General features: G+C 49.8%; 1 protein-coding gene across 1 annotated transcript in view; it reads left to right on the top strand.

Annotated features, from left to right (window-relative positions):
- Positions 1–2796: 2796 nt before the first annotated feature.
- Positions 2797–20092, top strand: part of LOC121272562 (serine/threonine-protein kinase D1-like) — a 34307-nt gene continuing 17011 nt past the window's right edge. The window contains exons 1-8 of the mRNA XM_041179212.1: positions 2797–2893; positions 3694–3854; positions 9614–9821; positions 10415–10492; positions 12942–13113; positions 14555–14678; positions 16348–16425; positions 18000–18279. Coding sequence (XP_041035146.1) covers positions 2797–2893; positions 3694–3854; positions 9614–9821; positions 10415–10492; positions 12942–13113; positions 14555–14678; positions 16348–16425; positions 18000–18279 — 1198 coding nt within the window. The remainder of the gene's footprint in view (positions 2894–3693; positions 3855–9613; positions 9822–10414; positions 10493–12941; positions 13114–14554; positions 14679–16347; positions 16426–17999; positions 18280–20092) is intronic.

The following is a 20092-nucleotide window of genomic DNA, read 5'->3' on the forward strand; positions in this document are numbered from 1 at the left end:
CCCTCTCTCCCTCTCTCCCTCTCTCTCCCTCTCTCTCCCTCTCTCTCCCTCTCTCTCCCTCTCTCTCCCTCTCTCTCCCTCTCTCTCCCTCTCTCTCCCTCTCTCTCCCTCTCTCTCCCTCTCTCTCCCTCTCTCTCTCTCTCTCTCCCCCTCTCTCCCCCTCTCTCTCTCTCTCTCTCTCTCCGCCTCTCTCCCCCTCTCTCCCCCTCTCTCCCCCTCTCTCCCTCTCTCTCCCCCTCTCTCCCCCTCTCTCCCCCTCTCTCCCCCTCTCTCCCCTCTCTCTCCCTCTCTCTCCCTCTCTCCCTCTCTCCGCCTCTCTCCGCCTCTCTCTCCCTCACTCTCCCTCTCTCTCCCTCTCTATCCCTCTCTCTCCCTCTCTCTCCCTCTCTCTCCCTCTCTCTCCCTCTCTCCCTCTCTCCCTCTCTCCGCCTCTCCCCCTCTCTCCGCCTCTCCCCCTCTCTCCGCCTCTCTCCCTCTCTCCGCCTCTCTCCCTCTCTCCGCCTCTCTCCCTCTCTCCGCCTCTCTCCCTCTCTCCGCCTCTCTCCCTCTCTCCGCCTCTCTCCCTCTCTCCGCCTCTCTCCCTCTCTCCGCCTCTCTCCCTCTCTCCGCCTCTCTCCCTCTCTCCGCCTCTCTCCCTCTCTCCGCCTCTCTCCGCCTCTCCGCCTCTCTCCGCCTCTCCGCCTCTCTCCGCCTCTCTCTCTCTCTCCGCCTCTCTCCCTCTCTCCGCCTCTCTCCCTCTCTCCGCCTCTCTCCCTCTCTCCGCCTCTCTCCCTCTCTCCGCCTCTCCCTCTCTCCGCCTCTCTCCGCCTCTCTCCCTCTCTCCCTCTCTCCCTCTCTCCGTCTCTCTCCCCCTCTCTCCCTCTCTCCCTCTCTCCCTCTCTCCCTCTCTCCCCCTCTCTCCCCCTCTCTCCCCCTCTCTCCCCCTCTCTCTGCCTCTCTCTCCCTCTCTCCCTCTCTCCCTCTCTCCCTCTCTCCGCCTCTCTCCGCCTCTCTCCGCCTCTCTCCGCCTCTCTCCGCCTCTCTCCCTCTCTCCCTCTCTCCCTCTCTCCGCCTCTCTCTGCCTCTCTCCCTCTCTCCGCCTCTCTCCCTCTCTCCGCCTCTCTCCGCCTCTCTCCCCTCTCTCCGCCTCTCTCCGCCTCTCTCCGCCTCTCTCCGCCTCTCTCCGCCTCTCTCCGCCTCTCTCCGCCTCTCTCTCCCTCTCTCTGCCTCTCTCTCCCTCTCTCCGCCTCTCTCTGCCTCTCTCTCTGCCACTCCCTCTCTGCCCCTCTGTCTCTCTCTCTCTACCCCTCTGTCTCTCCTTGTCTCTCTCTCTCTCTGCCCCTCTGTCTCTCCCTGTCTCTCTCTGCCCCTCTGTCTCTCCCTGTTTCTCTCTGCCCCTCTGTCTCTCCCTGTCTCTCTCTGCCCCTCTGTCTCTCCCTCTTTCTCTCTGCCCCTCTGTCTCTCCCTGTCTCTCTCTGCCCCTCTGTCTCTCCCTGTCTCTCTCTGCCCCTCTGTCTCTCCCTGTCTCTCTCTGCCCTGCTGTCTCTCCCTGTTTCTCTCTGCCCCTCTGTCTCTCCCTGTCTCTCTCTGCCCCTCTGTCTCTCCCTGTTTCTCTCTGTCCCTCTGTCTCTCCCTGTCTCTCTCTGCCCCTCTGTCTCTCCCTGTTTCTCTCTGCCCCTCTGTCTCTCCCTGTTTCTCTCTGCCCCTCTGTCTCTCCCTGTCTCTCCCTGTCTCTCTCTGCCCCTCTGTCTCTCCCTCTCCCTCTCTCTCTCTCTCTCTCTCTCTCTGCCCCTCTGTCTCTCACTGCCCCTCTGTGTTTAAAGATGGATTGATTGGTGGTTAACACTTGAACCCCAGGACTTCAAATTCTCTCTCCCTGACACATTTCTCCCCCCCCACCCACCCCAGATTCCCAAATCCAGACTGATCTCCTTTTATAGATAGACAATTGGAATTATGATAAATATCTCACTTCAGCACTCTTCACACTCAACTGGGGATTGTTGTTTTACAATGTGATCTTTGGCTCCATCTGCTGGCTGACTATTGTACAACAGAATGATTAACTGAACCGATTCCTCGCCACTCTACCTTGCCTGTCTTGTAGTCGCTTTTTCTGCAGGAGCGCGTCTAGGTCACCTGGACTTGAATTTTGTCTCGTGCTTGCTTTGGTACCAAGCCCTGTGTTCCAATTACTATTTGGGTTGGTGAAAGGTTTTTGTCTGGCTTCTATTCATATTTATATTCCAAATTTGCAGAGGACTGAATATTGGATCATCATCTGAAAGGAAAAATGTTACAGTACTACCGGGCAAAGGTGGGGGAATGGGACTAGATGAGTTGCTCTTGCAGAGGGCCAGCACGGACACAACGGACTAAATGGCCTCGTCCTGTGCTGTAACCATTCTATTTCAGGACCTCGGTGTGGTATTGCAAAGCACTTGCATGTACACAATGATTGTATCATATCTCTGAGAGGTTCCAAAGTCTCCATGTCCAGTTCTTGTACTGTGTGTGACCCCCCTACTCACGATCTTGAGGTTCCCAGAGCTCGGGATCTGTGTTTGCTCTGCAGCTGTAAATGCAAAGCTGCCAGGACTGGAGGTCAGGGAGTCTCCTTAATCTTTAATGCCTCTGGATCAGAAGGCTGTCGGCTCTAATCCGCTCCAGAGGTTCCTATGCAAAATCTACGCTGACGCTCCCACTGTCAGTACTGAGGGAGTGCTGCACTGTTAAATGTGACCAGTTTTGGATGAGATTTGCTCAGATTTTCAATATTTATCCCTCTTTTAAAAGTTATTTTCACGCCACGAGTTAATGATCTGGAATGTACTGCTTGGGAGGTTGGTGGAAGCTGGTTCAACAGTAACTTTCAAAAGGGGAATTGGACAAGTACCTGGCAAGAGAAGCACTTGTAGGTCAAAGAACCGGGTGAGTGGGACTAATTTGATCGCTCTTTCAAAGAGCCAGCACAGGCGTCATGGGCTGAATGGCCTCCTGCGCTTGAGTATTCTATGAAAAGATGGGTTCCTGAGAAGGTGGAGAAGAGGGGGGGCGGCTTTAGTGAGGGGAATTCAAGAGATTGAGGCCAAGGCAGCTGAAACATCCACCCAACAGCGGGAGTTGGGTGGGCCTAGAATGGGTGTAAAACCCTGTTAGTATGTTGTACATTGCTGAGGGTTTTGGTGTCCACCAATATTACACCTCTGTGCTTGCTAACCTACTTTTATTCCTGGTCAAATAGTGCCTCCGCCACCCCCTATTTCTGTAATCTCCTCCAGCCCCACAACCTCCAAGATCTCTGCGCTGCACGAATTCTAGCCCTGTGAGCATCCCCCATTTTTAATCGCTCCACCATTGGCGGCTGTGCCTTCAGCTGCTTGGGCTCCAAGCTCTGGAATTCCCTCCCTAAACCTCTCCAACTCTCTCCCTCACTTTCCTCCTTTTAAAGATGCTCCTTAAAATTTACCACTTTGACCAAGCTTTTGATCATCTGACCCGATATCTCCTTATGTGGCTCGGGGTCAAATCTAGTTTTATATCGTTCCTGTGAAATGCCTTGGAGAGTTTCATGACGTTGAGGGTGCTATACCAACACAAGTTGTTGTTGTTGTTGTTGTTGTTGGTTTCGTTGTCGCTTGACCAGGGTTTCCTGCAGGAGTTGACTAGGGAACCTTGCGTAATACACGATTTTTTGTTTTACTTTGGAAACAGGGTGCGGGCTGAACTACCACAAGAGATGCGCATTCAACATTCCCAATAACTGCAGTGGTGCCAGGAAGCGAAGACTGTCCAACACCTCACTCACCGGTTCCATCAACTCACGATTATCGGCCACAGAATACTTTCCACCTTCTCCAAGCGACAGTCAATTGGTAAATTCCTGACTTTATCCATTTCCGTTCTATCGACTCTGTTCCTGTTTAATGTGCATCTTGTTCTCCGGTGATCAAGTGTAGAGCCACTTGATTTGAACTCCAAATTTTCAGGCAAGGGTTCCAGAGGATATTCCAGGGAACCTCATGCCAATGGATTTTGGTATATTGGCACTTGTGGTACGTTGTTACTGTTCACTGATCACTAACACGTGTTTTCCACAGTGGCTGTTTTTTAATCCCCCCCCCCCCCGCCTTTTGGGTGGCGTGGGGAACAGGGAGGGGAGGGTGCAAGATTTGACCCTCTTGCGTTGGGGTGCTGTGGGATTCACTGGACAGACCTCGCTTAAAGGAGGAGGGGGTGGAGTGCAAGAGAGAGAACCTGAAGGAGGAAAGAGAGACAGGAAGGCAAAATGCTTTAGGGTTATGTAAAGGGACAAAGAGAGCGAGAGATGGCCTGTGTTGGTGTAATTTGAAAGATCTTGCTAAGGTGCGGTAGGGGAGAGAAACATTTGCATTGTGGAAGGGCAACACGCGCTCTGAAAGCAGAAGGAGGTGCTTCGTGTTGGGTTTTCGCAGGTTGCCATTATCAGATGACAACTCAGAGATAAAAGCAAAAAACTGCGGATGCTGGAAATCCAAAACTAAAACAAAAACAAAAACAAAAATACCTGGAAAAACTCAGCAGGTCTGGCAGCATCTGCGGAGAGGAACACAGTTAATGTTTCGAGTCCATATGACTCTTCAACAGAACTAAGTAAAAATAGGAAAGGGGTGAAATAGAAGCTGGTTTAAGGGGATGGGGTGGGACAAGTAGAGCTGGATAGAGGGCCAGTGGAGATAACCAAAAGATGTCACAGACAAAAGGACAAAGAGGTGTTGAAGGTGGTGATATTATCGAAAGGAATGTGCTAATTAAGGGTAGAAAGCAGGACAAGCCCTAGTGGGGGTGGGGTGGGGGGAAGGAATCTAAAAAGGCTAAAAGGTAGAGATAAAACAATGGATGGAAATACATTTAAAAATAATGGAAATAGGTGGGAAAAGAAAAATCTATATCAATTATTGGAAAAAACAAAAAGGAGGGGGGAAATCGGAAAGGGGGTGGGGATGGAGGAGAGAGTTCATGATCTAAAATTGTTGAACTCAATATTCAGTCCGGAAGGCTGTAAAGTGCCTAGTCGGAAGATGAGGTGCTGTTCCTCCAGTTTGCGTTGAGCTTCACTGGAACATTGCAGCAGGCCAAGGACAGACATGTGGGCATGAGAGCAGGGTGGGGGTATTAAAATGGCAAGCGACAAGGAGGTCTGGGTAATGCTTGCGGACAGACCGAAGGTGTTCTGCAAAGCGGTCACCCAGTCTGCGTTTGGTCTCTCCAATGTAGAGGAAACCACATTGGGAGCAACGAATGCAGTAGACTAAGTTGAGGGAAGTGCAAGTGAAATGTTGCTTCACTTGAAAAGAGTGTTTGGGCCTTTGGACGGTGAGGAGCAGGGAAATAAAGGGGCAGGTGTTGCATCTTCTGGGGTTGCATGGGAAGGTGCTGTGGGAGGGGGTTGAGGAGTAGAGGGGATGGAGGAGTGGACCAGGGTGTCACAGAGGGAACGATCCCTACAGAATGCCGCCGGGGGGGTGAAGGGAAGATGTGTTTGGTGGTGGCATCATGCTGGAGTTGGCGAAAATGGCGGAGGATGATCCTTTGAATGCGGAGGCTGGTGGGGTGATAAGTGAGGACAAGGGGGACCCTATCATGTTTCTGGGAGGGACAGGAAGGTGTGAGGGCGGGTGTGCGGGAAATGGGCCGGACACGGTTGAGGACCCTGTCAACCACCGAGGGTGGAAAACCTCGGTTAAGGAAGAAGGAAGACATGTCAGAGGAATTGTTTTTGAAAGTGGCATCATCAGAATAGATGTGACGGAGGCGAAGGAACTGAGAGAATGGGATGGAGTCCTTACAGGAAGTGGGGTGTGAGGAGCTGTAGTCAAGGTAGCTGTGGGAGTCGGTAGGCTTGTAATGGATATTGGTGGACAGTCTATCACCAGAATTTGAGACAGAGAGGTCAAGGAATGGAAGGGAAGTGTCAGAGATGGACCATGTGAAAATGATGGAGGGGTGGAAATTGGAAGCAAAATTAATAAATTTTTCCAGGTCCTGATGAGAGCATGAAGCAGCACCGAAGTAATCATATTCTCCCTCCGCCTGGACCCCTACCTCTAGATTCTTACCTTCTCTTGATCTTTTCATTGAGAACTGTCGGCGTGATGTTAGTCGTCTCAATTTCTCTGCTCTTCTCACCCATTCTAACCTGTCTCTCTCTGAACTTACTGCACTCTGTTCTCTCAGGTCCAACCCTGACATTGTCATCAAACCCGCTGACAAGGGTGGTGCTGTTGTTGTCTGGCGTACTGACCTCTACCTCGCAGAGGCTGACCCTCAACTCACAGATACTTCCTCCTACCTCTCCCTGGACCATGACCCCACCACTGAACATCAAGCCATTGTTTCCAGGACTGTCACTGACCTCATCTCCTCTGGAGATCTTCCACAGCTTCCAACCTGATAGTCTCCCAACCTTGGACGGCCCGCTTCTACCTCCTATCCAAAATCCACAAACAGAACTGCCCCGGCAGACCGATCGTGTCAGCCTGTTCCTGCCCCACGGAACTTATTTCTCACTATCTTGACTTCCTTCTCTCTCCCCTTGTCCAGTCCTTTCCCACCTACATCCGTGATTCCTCTGACACCCCACATCACATCAACAATTTCCAGTTCCCTGGCCCCAACCGCTTCCTCTTCACCATAGACGTCCAATCCCTCTACAACTCCATCCCCCACCAGGATGGTCTGATGGCTCTCCGCTTCTTCCTCAAACAGAGGCCTGAACAATCCCCATCCACCACTACTCTCCTCCGTCTGGCTGAACTTGTTCTCACACTGAACAATTTCTCCTTAAGCTCCTCTCAATTCCTCCAAATAAAAGGTGTGGCTATGGGTACCCACATGGGCCCCAACTATGCCCTTGTCTTTATAGGTTATGTGGAACATTCCTTGTTCCAGTCCTAATCCGGCCCCCTCCCACAACTCTTTCTCCAGTACATCGATGATTACTTCGGTGCTGCTTCATGCTCTCGTCTGGACCTGGAAAAATTTATTAATTTTGCTTCCAATTTCCACCCCTCCATCATTTTCACATGGTCCATCTCTGACACTTCCCTTCCCTTCATCGACCTCTCTGTCTCAATTTCTGGTGATAGACTGTCCACCAATATCCATTACAAGCCTACCGACTCCCACAGCTACCTCGACTACAGCTCCTCACACTCCGCTTCCTGTAGGGACTCCAACCCATTCTCTCAGTTCCTTCGCCTCCGTTGCATCTGTTCTGATGATCCCACTTTCAAAAACAGTTCCTCTGACATGTCCTCCTTCTTCCTTAACCGAGGTTTTCCACCCACGGTGGTTGACAGGGCCCTCAACCGTGTCCAGCCCATCTCCCGCGCATCCACCCTCACGCCTTCCTCTCCCTCCCAGAACCTCACTTATCACCCCACCAGCCTCCGCCTTCAAAGGATCATCCTCCGCCATTTCCGCCAACTCCAGCATGATGCCAACACCAAACACATCTTCCCTTCACCCCCCCAGCAACATTCCTTAGGGATCATTCCCTCCGAGACACCCTGGTCCACTCCTCCATCACCCCCTACACCTCAACCCCATCCCATGGCACTTTCCCATGCAACCACAGAAGGTGCAACACCTGTCCCTTCACTTCCCCTCTCCTCACCGTCCAAGGGCCCAAACATTCTTTTCAAGTGAAGCAGCATTTCACTTGCACTTCCCTCAACTTAGTCTACTGCATTTGTTGCTCCCAAAGCGGTTTCCTCTACATTGGAGAGGCCAAATGCAGACTGGGTGACCGCTTTGCGGAACACCTTCGGTCTGTCTGCAAGCATGACCCAGACCTCCCTGTCGCTTGCCATTTCAACACTCCACCCTGCTCTCATGCCCACATGTCCATCCTTGGCCTGCTGCATTGTTCCAGTGAAGCTCAACGCAAACTGGAGGAACAGCACCTCATCTTCCGACTAGGCACTTTACAGCCTTCCGGACTGAATATTGAGTTCAACAATTTTAGATCATGAACTCTTTCCTCCATCCCCACCCCCTTTCCGTTTTCTCCCCCTCCTTTTTGTTTTTCTTCCAATAATTTATATAGATTTTTCTTTTCCCACCTATTTCCATTATTTTTAAATGTATTTCCATCCATTGTTTTATCTCTACCTTTTAGCCTTTTTAGATTCCTTCCCCCCACCCCACCCCACCCCCACTAGGGCTATCTGTACCTTGTTTATCCTGCTTTCTACCCTTAATTATCACATTCCTTAGATAATATCACCACCATCAACACCTCTTTGTCCTTGTGTCTGTGACATCTTTTGGTTATCTCCACCTATCACTGGCCCTTTCCCTTGCTCTTCTTGTCCCAAACCCCTCCCCCTCCCCCTCAAACCAGTTTATATTTCACCCCTTTCCTATTTTTACTTAATTCTGTTGAAGGGTCATGAGGACTCAAAACGTTAACTGTGTTCCTCTCCGCAGATGCTGCCAGACCTGCTGAGTTTTTCCAGGTGCTTTTGTTTTTATTTCAGATGACAATTCCTCTGACTTGCTTGGGGCATTGAGTTCAGGATATACCCCATCCTTTACTCAAAACAAGGCTGTTGACCGAAGTTAGAGGGGCATCTGAAGAAGAGTCATGATTAGCAGACTGATACAGCTCATTTCCATGATTACACGCGTCCTTAAAAGAGCATAAAAATCTAAAAATTGGAGTCGGCCATTCAGCTCTCTTAAGCCTGTTTTTCAACCACCCCCACCCTGCCATTCAATAAGATCATGGCTGATCTGATTGTGGCCTTAACTCCACTTTCCTGCCTCTCCCCCACCCCATAACCTTTGAGTCCATTGTCGATCAAAAATCTGTCCAACTCAGCCTTGAATATATTCAATGATACAGCCTCCACTGCTCTCTGGGGCAGAGAATTCCACAGACTATTGACCCTCTGAGAGATGAAATTGAGATTGACGTGAAAAATACTCATGAACAAAGATCTCTTCGTGGGTTTGCAACCGACATCCTTTGACTGTAATTAACGTTGCAGCTACACCATTCTCTTAAACATTTCCTGTCACCAATTTCTTTGAAGACCGTCAGGAAACACAGGCACTTTTTGCACACAGCAGGATCCCACAGGAGGGATGCCCAGATAATCGGTTTCCTCCCCTTTCAGACACCCACCCTTACAAGTGTTGCAGCATCTGGCTGACTTCTCAAACTTTGCCTGAGTGTCGACAAGTTATTGGGCCGGAGCACCATGACATCCACAGAACGTCTCAAAGTACATCACAGTAGATGGGTTCGTTTGAGGGTTGCCACAGGGAAAGTATCAGCCAGTTTGCACACACCATGGTCTGTTAAATGATTCAGGCAAATGACTAGTTAGTGGTACTTTTGATGTTGGTAGAGGGATGAATGTTGGCCAGGACATCAGGAGAGCTTCCTTGGCCACATTTTCAAGGTGACTATTAGATCTTAAAATGTTTGGCCTTTTTTTTTCTCCTCCCAATTGTTCTCACCCGCCCTCTCGCTCGCTTGCGCCGGCCCTCTCGCTCGCTTGCGCCGGCCCTCTCGCTCGCTTGCGCCGGCCCTCTCGCTCATGTTTCCTGACCCTCAACCCCTTCTGGTTTTCTCCAAGTACAGAAGATCTTGGCAGAAACATTGTCTCTGAAGGAAAAGCGTTTGAACTTGGGCACCTACACTGGACGGCCGATTGAGCTGGACAAAATCTTCCTGTCGAAGGTCAAAGTCCCCCACACGTTCGCTGTGCACTCATACACCCGGCCCACCGTCTGCCAGTACTGCAAAAAACTGCTGAAGGGGCTCTTCCGACAGGGGCTTCAGTGCAAAGGTCAGCGTACGATTGGCGGCTGCAAGACTCGATCAGTCTAAAATCGGTTCATGTTTGGGTTTGACCTCCCATGTTTCATCACTGTGCACGCGAGGAAAGACTGCGGAGGTAGGAGGGTGGGAAGAGATAGCAGGATGAGGGGAAAGACTTGGGGAGGGAGGGGGAGTGAGAGGAAGGTAGAAGCATGCCCTGGGAAGGGAGAGGAGAGTAGAAGAATGTCTTGGCGAGGGAGGGGGGGGTAGAGAAAATCTTGGAGAAGGGGAGGGGTGTAGAGCAAATCCTTGGAGAGGGGGAGGGGGCTAGAGCAAAGCCTTGGAGAAGGGGAGGAGGGTAGAGCAAATCCTTGGGGAGGGGGAGGAGGGTCGAGCAAAGTCTTGGAGGGGGTAGGAGGGTAGAACAAAGTCTTGGAGGGGGGCGGGGTATGCTGTGTGATGAGCAAAAAATGCCAACTCTGAAACATTGTAATGCATAGACCATCCAAAAGTTGAGTTTGTGTTTCTGCAATGAAATTTAAATATTGTCTCCTTTGGTGAGCTGTTTTATAAAGTTGTGTGTGTGTGTGTTCCTTCTCCTCCCCATTTTGACTTTCTTAGACTGCAAATTCAACTGCCACAAGCGATGTCTTGAGAAAGTGCCCAACGACTGCTTGGGGGAATCGGTCCTCAATGGAGGTGAGGAGTGACCGTTCTCCTGTCTGTGTGCTTTTTTTTTTAATATATATATACACTCGTGGGATAGGAGATTCGTTGGCTGGGCCAGCGTTTATTGACCCTCCCTAGTTGTCTTTGAGAAGGTGGTGGTGAGCTTCCTTCCTGAAGGTACTGCAGTCCGTGTGGTGAAGGCTCCCCCACTTTACTGCAAATAGGGAGCTCCGGGGTTTTGACCCTGTGACAAGGAAGGAATGGTGATTTATTCCCAAGTCTGGATGCTCTAGGAACTGGAGGGAAACTTAAGAGGCAATGGTGCCTGCTGGCCTTCTAACATCTGTTTAATGTTATTGGAGGTGGGGGGTGCTGCTGCTCCTTGGTATGTACAGTCCCCTCTTTGTTCTGCCTTAGATGAATAATGAAAGGATTGTACATAAGGGACCAAAAATTGAATTCATTCATACTGCGTCTTTCATGGCCGCATTCCAAGGTGCTTCAAGCCCAATGAACAATTTTAAAGTGTATCACAGAATCACGGAGTGCAGAAGAGGCCCTTCGACCCATCGAGTCTGCACCAACACGTGAGAAACACCTGACCTACCTACCTAACCCCATTTACCAGCACTTGGCCCGTAGCCTTGAATGTTATGACGGTGCCAAGTGCTCATCCAGGTACATTTTAAAGGATGTGAGACAACCCGCCTCCACCACCCTCCCAGGCAGCACATTCCAGACCGTCACCACCCGCTGGGTAAAAAAGTTTTTCCTCACATTCCCCCCACCCCCCCACCCGCCCAAAACCTCCTGCCCCTCACCTTGAACTTATGTCCCCTCGTTACTTCGATAAATGCAGCAGCAATTTGTACACAGCAAGATCCCATGAACAGCAATGAGGCAAATGACAGATATTTGCCCTGGTTGTAAGTATCAGTCATGGCTCCGTTGGTAGCACTCTCACCTCTCAGGCTCCAGGTTTTCCCAGTCCAGGACTTGAGCACAAAAATCTACACTGACACTTTCCATGCAGCACTGAGGGAGTGCTGCACTGTCGGAGGTGCCGTCTTTCAGATGAGACGTTAAACTGAGGCTCCATCTGCCTGTTTGGGTGGATGTAAAAGATCCCATGGCATTATTTCGAAGAAGAGCAGAGCAGTTCTCCTTGGTGTCCTGGCCAGTATTTATCCCTCAATCCACATCACAAAAACACAGATAATTGGGGCATTATCACATTGCTGTTTGTGGCATCTTGCTGTGCGCATATTAGCTGCCACATTTCCTACATTACAACACTGACTACACTTCAAAAAGGACTTTGTTAGCTGTAAAGTGCTTTGAAATGTCTGGTGTTCATGTATATAAATGCAGAAAGTCTGTTTTCCTTTTTGATGTTGTTTGAGGGATAACTGCTGGGTGGAGGCATCTTGCAGCTCTTCTTTGGGGTGGGATGGAGGGGGTGTGTGCGCTGTTGGAAATGTCACACTACATTTGCCTTGGTTTGCATCTGCACTTCTGGCGGTGCAGCACTCCCTTGATACCGCACTGGGAGTGTTGGCTGAGATTTGTGTGTGCGAGAGTGGCGATAGAACCCATGGCCTTCTGACCCGACCAAGTCAAGCTGATGTGATGGATGGGATGATTGAGAATAGACCAATAGGCCCAGTGGACTCTCAGCTCTTTCCTGGAATTTTCCCATAATATCATCTCAATGTATTTTTATTGCAGTAATTTTGCCTCTATTTTACACCCGTAGACTCTCTCGACCATTCCTTAATTTTCTTTTCCTAATCTAATTGACTACGTTTACTGAAGAGAGAAATGGGCTTGTTGGAATCATGGTTTCGATAGCTGCTGCTGCTTAGGAATAAATAGACAGATTAGTGAGTAAATCCTTTAAAGCTCATTGAGCGGAAAATGAAGCCAAGAGATTACAAGGAATTTATAGCATAAAAACAGGTTCCACCCAAACAGTCTATACCAGTCGTTATGTTCTACATTAGCTTCCTCACACCCTCACTTCCTCTCACCCCATCAACATATCCTTATCTTCCTTTCTCTCTCATGTGTTTAGCTAACTTCCCCATAAGTGCATCTACCCCATTCACCTCAGCCACTTCTTGTGGTAACGAGTTCCACATTCTCACCATTTCCTGGGAAAAGAATTTTCTCCTGAATTCCTTATTGGATTTATTAGTGACGGTGTTTTATATTTATGGACCTTAACTCAGGACTTCGCCAGATGTGGAAATATCATCTTTGTCCTATCCATCCCCTTCCCCCCTCCCCCAGGATCTTAAAGGCTTGTACCAGGTCATCTCTTAGTCTTCTCACAAAGAGCCCCAGCCCGCTCAGACTGAGGTGGTTGTCGTTTCACATGGGATTATTTTATACGGTTAAGAATTTTTAATTTAAAAAGAGAAAGAAAATGTTATCCTGATTTGGAGACGTGTGGGGTTTGAACCTCCATCCCTTTCAGATTTGATGAGTCCGGGTCTCGATGTGGATGTAAGCATGGAGGACGTGAGTGACTATGGAGACGGAGACAAGACCCTGGCAATGGAAGACTTTGACGATTCTCCCACAAACCCTGGCATCAACTCGGAGAACGGTTTCCCCGGAGACGATGACAGTCCCAGCAGAATGATGAGGTAACCTGGCCGATCATTTTAGGATGGGGCGAGTGGAGGAGGGTTGAATTTGTATAGCGCCTTTAGTCATATCCGATGTCCCAAAGCACTCTACAGCCAATGAAGTACTTTTTAAAGTGTAGCCACTGTTGTGATGTAGGAAATGCGGCAGCCAATTTGTGGACAGCAAGATCCCACAAACAGCGGCGTCAAAATGACCAGATAACCTGTATTTGCGATGTTGATTGAGGGATAAATATTGGCCAGGGCACTTGGGGGTGGGGGGAACTCCCCTGCTCTTCAGAATAGTGCCATGGGATCTTCTGCATTCACCCACCCAGACACGCAAACAGGGCCTCCATTTAGCATGTCATGCAAAATGTGACACCTCCGACTGTGCAGCACTCCCTCAGTACTGCACTGGATTGTTAGCCTCGACTGCTGTGCCCGAGCCCTGGTGTGGGAGTTGAACCCCGAACCTTGTGATTCAGAGGCAAGAGTGTAACCTGCTGAGTCACAGCCGAAGGATGGAATCTGTAGGATTGTAGGGGCTTGGCCTTGTGACCCAGAAGTTGAGAGTTGAATCCCACTGTAGGAAATTGCATTCAGTAAACCTGTAAAATCTGTGGATAGGCCCTGGAGAAAAGGCCATGAGAGCTGTTGGATCGCTGCAACAAACCAACATGTTTCTTGTCGCCCCATCTGATCTCGCACTCAGCAACTTTTTTTATTCATTCATGGGATGTGGGCTTCGCTGGCTGGGCCAGCATATATTGCCCATCCCTGGTTGCCCCTGTGAAGATGGTGGTGAGCCGCCTTCTTGAACTGCAGGATATGTGGCGTGGGTACACCCACGGTGCCGTTAGGGAGGGAGTTCCAGGATTTTGACCCAGCGACAGTGAAAGGAACGGCCGATATATTTCCTAGTCAAGATGATGAGCGGCTTGGAGGGGAACTTGCAGGTGGTGGTATTCCCCATCTATTTGCTACCCTTGTCCTTTTTTAGATGGTACTGGTCATGGGTTTGCAAGGTGCTGTCTAAGGAGCCTTGGTGAGTTGCTGCAGTGCATCTTGTAGATGGTACACACACTGCTGCAACTGTGCGTCGATGGTGGAGGGAGTGAATGTTTGTGGACGTGGTGCCAATCAAGCGGGGCTGCTTTGTCCTGGATAGTGTTGAGCTGCTTGAGTGTCGTTGGAGCTGCTCCATCACACTCCTGACGTGTGCCTTGTACTGTGTCTCTTAATTGCCTTCTGAACTGGCTTAGCAAGTCAGCCAGCTGCGAAACAACATTCCTTGCTTGAGAAGATGGTCTCAGGGTTACTTGAGATGGGTGACCCATTGTGGTCTCAACAGAATTGTCCACATTTCTGCTTTAAAAATGAGTGTGGTCAGCCTTTTTTTTTCTGGGTGTTGGAAGGAATCTGAAGTCTCTTATCTCCATATCGTCTTCTCTTGCAGTGACCCCATGGCCAGTAACATCCCTCTGATGCGTGTGGTGCAATCTGTCAAACAGACCAAACGGAAACTCAGCACGACTCTGAAGGAGGGCTGGGTGGTTCACTACAGTAACCGAGATGCTTTGGTAAAGAAAATAAGTATCAATCACTTCCCCACTCGCTCCCCCAACCTTCCATCGTTACAGGAATTTCATTTCACTCCCCCTGAGCTTGTGCCACAAACATGCTTCCTCGCCATTGACATTTTCGATCCCATCCCTGTTATGTGGAGAATGACGAGGGCAGCACAGACCAGAGAACCAAAGAAACGTTGAGTCAGTGGCCATTCAGCCCATCGTGTCTGCGCTGGCCGTAAAAAGAGAAAAAGAAACTAGCCGCTCATTTTTAATCCCACTTTCCAGCCCCTGGTCTGTAGCCTTGCAGCTTACAGCACTACAGATGCAGATCCAGGTGCCTTTTTGTAATGAGTTGAGTGTTTCAGCCTCAACCACATAGTCAGGCAGTGGATTCCAGACACCCACCACCCTCCAGATGGAAAAGTTTTTCCTCATGTCCCCTCTAATCCTTCTACCAATCACCTTAAATCTATGCCCCCTGGTAACTGACCCCTCGTCTAGAGGAAACAAGTCTTTCCTGCCTACTCTATCTAGGCTCCTCAATTAGGTCACCCCTCAGCCTCCTCTGCTCTAATGAAAACAACCCCAGCCGATCCGATCTCTCCCTATAGCTGCAATTTTCAAGCCCTGGCAGCATTCTTGTAAGTCTTTTCTGTACTGTCTTCAGAGCAATTATGTCCTCCCTGTAATGTGGTGACCAGAAGGGTACACAAAATTCCAGCTGTGGCCTAACCAGCGTTTTATACAGTTCCATCATTACACCCCTGTTTTTGTATTCAATACCTCGCCCAATGAAGGAAAGTGTTCCATATGCTTTCTTTACCACCTTATCCACCTGTCCTGCCACCTTCAGGGACCTGTGGGCGTGCACTCCAAGGTCCTCAACCCCTCTCAATATCCTCCCATTTATTGAGTATTCCCTTGTTTTGTTTGCTTTCCCCAAATGCAATATCTTCCTCTTCTCCGGATTGAATTCCATTTGCCACTTTCCCGCCCACTCAACTAAACCAATGATATCATTCTGGAGACAACAGCTATCCTCTTCACTGTCAACTACACAGCCAATTTTTGTGTCATCTGCAAATTTCCCAATTGTGCTACCCACCTTTAAGACCAAATGATTGAAATATACAACAAACAGCAAGGGATCCGACTCTGAGCCCTGTGGAACACCACTGGAAACCACTTTCCACTCACAAAAACATCCATTGGTCATTTATCCTTCGTTTCTTGCCACTGAGCCAATTTTGGATCCAACTCACCACCTGCCCCTGTAATTCCTGGGATCTCACTTGAACCTTGAGCGTGAGCATCTTCATAAGCTGGGGGCTTCCCCTCGGTTGGCAGTGTTCCAATGCACTGGCTCTGCTCTTATTCCAATGCACCCATCCCTTCTCGTTCAAACCCTGTGGATGCAGTTGCTCATTGACTGCAATTGAATTGACTCCAGATGGAATGCCAGTGGATCCAACCCCTTCCCATTGGATGGAATTCTGGTGGATCTAACCCCTTCCCATTGGATGGAATTCTGGTGGATCCATCCCTCTGTGTTCATTCCTAATTAGTTATCCTGTTTGCTCCACACTAGCCTCCTCCCACCATGTTTGCTCCTTTATTGCTCATTCCGACTGGCTGTGCTTAGTGATCAGGTGTTATCTTCTCTTCTCCCTCCCCGCAGCGGAAGAGGCATTACTGGAGGCTGGACTGCAAGTGCATCACTCTCTTTCACAATGACACAGGAAACAAGTATTACAAGGTAAAGTCTATTCGGAAGTGGCAGTCGGTCTGATTCCAGCCTTCATGTGGGTGGATGGTCCCAAAGTCTTAACATGATTGAGAATTGGAACATTTGAGCGACATTTAAGGGAGGGGAACAGTGTACAAGGTGGATGAACTTTCAGGCTGGATATAATTTGGAAAATGAGATCCTGGAAAATAAGGAGCTCTGACTGAATGCAGTTTCTTCCCACGCCAGTCCCCACACCACCCCACCCCCCCCACCCCTTTCAATTCTAAGTGTTCCTTCTCTTCTGAATGCATTGACAGATTCCACAGTCCTTGGTGGCCTTTGTACCTGCATTGATGAGCCCACCATCCCTCTATCATGGGAGGCATTGGCCAAGGATGGAGCTGAGGTGCAGATCTGCCATGATGTTGAATGGCAAAACAGGCTGAAGGGGCTGAATGGCCTCCTCTCTGAGTCCCCATTTCAAGTCAGTACTGCCCAGTCCACAAACATGCCCTGGGATAGGAACTAGGGGAAGAACAGGGCTGATCTTTTTAGTTGACTTTGTCAGGGCACTGGATCTCCTGATCCCTCAGCAAGGTGAGCGCCTCTGCTCCAGGGCATTGATGAATGACAAGTTATTGGATTGGCTGCCCCATCTGCAGCAGTTGAAATTATTCCTGTTCAGTTCCAGATAACCCTGGATGCCTAATGGGTAGGGTGTTCCTTGGTGGACAGAGGCTGGATATTCTGCAGCCCAGCTTCCCAAAGCCTGTTCACCCTCTACAAGGCACAAGTCGGCAGTGTGATGGAATGCCCTCCGCTCGCCTGGATGAGTGCAGCTCCAGCTACACTCAAGAAGCTCGACAACACTGGCTGACTTGGCACCCCATCCACTGCCTCAAGTATTCACTCCCTTCACCTCCGACGCACAGTGACAGCAGTGCACACTGCAGCAGCTCACCGAGGCTCCTTCAACACCACCTTCCAAACCTGCGACCTCTACCACCCCATGGGACACAGGCAGCAGGTGCATGGGAATCTCACCGTTGCAAGTACCCCTCCAAGTCTCTCACTATCCTGATTTGGGCGGTACATCAACCATTCCATCACTGTCGCTGGGTCAAAATCCTGGAACTCCTTCCATAACAATGCTGTGGGTGTATCTACACTACAGACTGCAGCGGTTCAAGGAGGTGACTCACCACCACCTCCTTAATGGCACCTAGGAATGACAGGCCTTGCCAGTGATGCCTACATCCCAAAAACAAATAATTTAAAAAAAAAATATTGAGAGGAATGACAGTGTCTGGTGTGAGGAATGGAATGTGTCACATTGATGCACTAGAGGCCATTGTTCTGTGGTTGGGATTGGGCCATTTGTTGGGACAGTGTAGAGGGAGCTTTACTCTGTATCTAACCCAATGCTGTACCTGTCCTGGGAATGTTTGATGGGGACAGTGTAGAGGGAGCTTTAATCAGTCTGCTCCACACACTCCCAGTCTCAAGCTCCGTTTGGCCTGGGATACGGACTGGGAGGCGAGAAAGATAATGTTTCTAAACCTTGTTGTTTTTTTCCTCCCCACCTCTTCCTGTCTGCTCAGGAAATCCCGCTGTCCGAGATCTTGGGTGTGGAGCTCGCCCGGAACTTTGCTTCTGTTCCCCAGGGTGGGAACCCTCACTGTTTTGAGATCCGAACAGGCAGCGTGGTGTACTTCGTCGGCGAGAGCCCTTCCAGCCCCTCGTGCCCGGCAGCAAACGCCGGTGGGCTGAGTGTCGTGGTGGGTGCTGAGGAGGACAAGGCGTGGGAGAATGCCATCCGGCAAGCCTTGAAACCGGTCATCTTCCAGGATACGGTCAACGCCCAGGAACAGACACCGCGCAGTAAGAGCTGTTCACCTGACCAAATCTTTCTCTCCCAATTAAACGTTGGGGCAAACCGAAGCCATTATTTTCAATCCCCTCTCCAAACTCTGTTCCCCAGCTCCCGACCCCATCCCTCTCCCTGGCAGTGGTCTCAGGTTGAGCCAGGCTGTTCACAACCTTGGTGTCGCATTTGATCGAGAGGAACTTCTGACCTCTCATTCACACCATCGCTGAGACCACCTAATTCCATCTCCGTAACATCGCCCGGCTTCACTCCTGTCTCAGCTCATCTGCTGCTGAAACCCTCGCCTATCCCGTTGTTACCTCTAGACATTCTGGCGCACTCCTGGCTGCTCTCCCACCCTCTCAACTCGAGGTCCAAAACTCGCACCAAGTCCTGTTTCCCTATCACCCCCTGTGCTCGCTGACCTACACTGGCTCCCAGTCAAGTGGCATCTTTATTTTAAAATTCTCATCGTTGTTTCCAACTCCCTCCACAGCCTCGCTAGCTCCCTATCTCATCTCCCCCAGCTCAACAACCCTCCGATCTCTGCGATGCTCTAATTCTGGCCTCTTGTGCATCCCTGATTTTAATCATTCCACCATTGGCAGCCGTGCCTTCTGCTGCCTGGGCCCCAAGCTCTGGAACTCCCTCCCTAAACCTATCCAGCTCTCTCCCTCGCATTTCTCCTTTAAGACGCTCCTTAAAACCTACCTCTTTGACAAAGCTTTGGGTCATCTGGCCTCATATCTCCTTATGTGGCTTGGCATTATGCATTTAATAATGCTCCTGTGAAGCGCCTTAGGACGTTTCATTATGTTAAAGGTGCTATATAAATATAAGTTGTTGCAGTTCTGTCATTAACTCCTGAAGGTGCTGACACTCTCTGGACCACTTGGATAGATCCCCTGGTACCTTGCTCCAAAGATCATTGTTAGAATGGCAGAATATTATAGCACGAAGGAGGACATTTGGCTTATCGTGACTGTGCTAGCACTCTGAAAGAGCTATCCAATTAGTCCCACTCCCACCCTTTATTTTTTCCAGAACTCTGCAAATATTTTCTCCTTCAAGCATTTATCCAGTTGCTTTTTGAAAGTTACTATTGAATCTGCTTCCACAGCCCCTATCAGGCAGCACATTACAGATCACAACACACAAGAAAATCTCGAGTTCCACTCTGATCCTCAAGCCAATGATCTTGACCCTGTGTCCTCTGGATACTGACCCTCTTGCCAGGAGAAACCATCTCTCCATAGTTATTTTGTCAAGCCCTGCAGAACTTTGAACACCTTTGACCTTCTCTACTCTAAGGAGAACATGGGAATGTAGGACTTAGGAGCAGGAGTAGGCCATTTGGCCCTTGAGCCTGCTCTGCCATTCAAACCTTGGTTTTTTCCCCCCCCCACCTCTTCCTGTCTGCTGATCTGGTTGTGGTCTCAGCCCTGCTTTGTCATCTGCCCCTCCCCCCATAACCCTTGACTCCCTCGTCTGTCAAAAACCTATCTAACTCAGCCTTGAATCAATTTAAGGACGCAGCCTCCACTACTTTTCTGGGGAAGAGAATTCCACAGACTAATGATCCTTGGAGAAGAAAATTCTCTTCATCTCTATCTTAAAAGGGAGACCTCTTATTCTTAAAACTACGTCCCCAAGTTCTAGTCTTTCCCACAAGAGGAAACATCCTCCGGGTATCCACCTTATCAAGTCCCCTCAGGATCTTCTTTGTTTCAATAAGGTCACCTCTCGTTCTTCTAAACTCCAAGGCATAATTGGTAAGGGGTTCAAAGGTTACGGGGAGAAGGCGGGAGAATGGGGTTGAGAAACTTA

Source organism: Carcharodon carcharias, chromosome 34 (assembly GCF_017639515.1).
Source record: "Carcharodon carcharias isolate sCarCar2 chromosome 34, sCarCar2.pri, whole genome shotgun sequence".
NCBI classification, from domain to species: Eukaryota; Metazoa; Chordata; class Chondrichthyes; order Lamniformes; family Lamnidae; genus Carcharodon; species Carcharodon carcharias.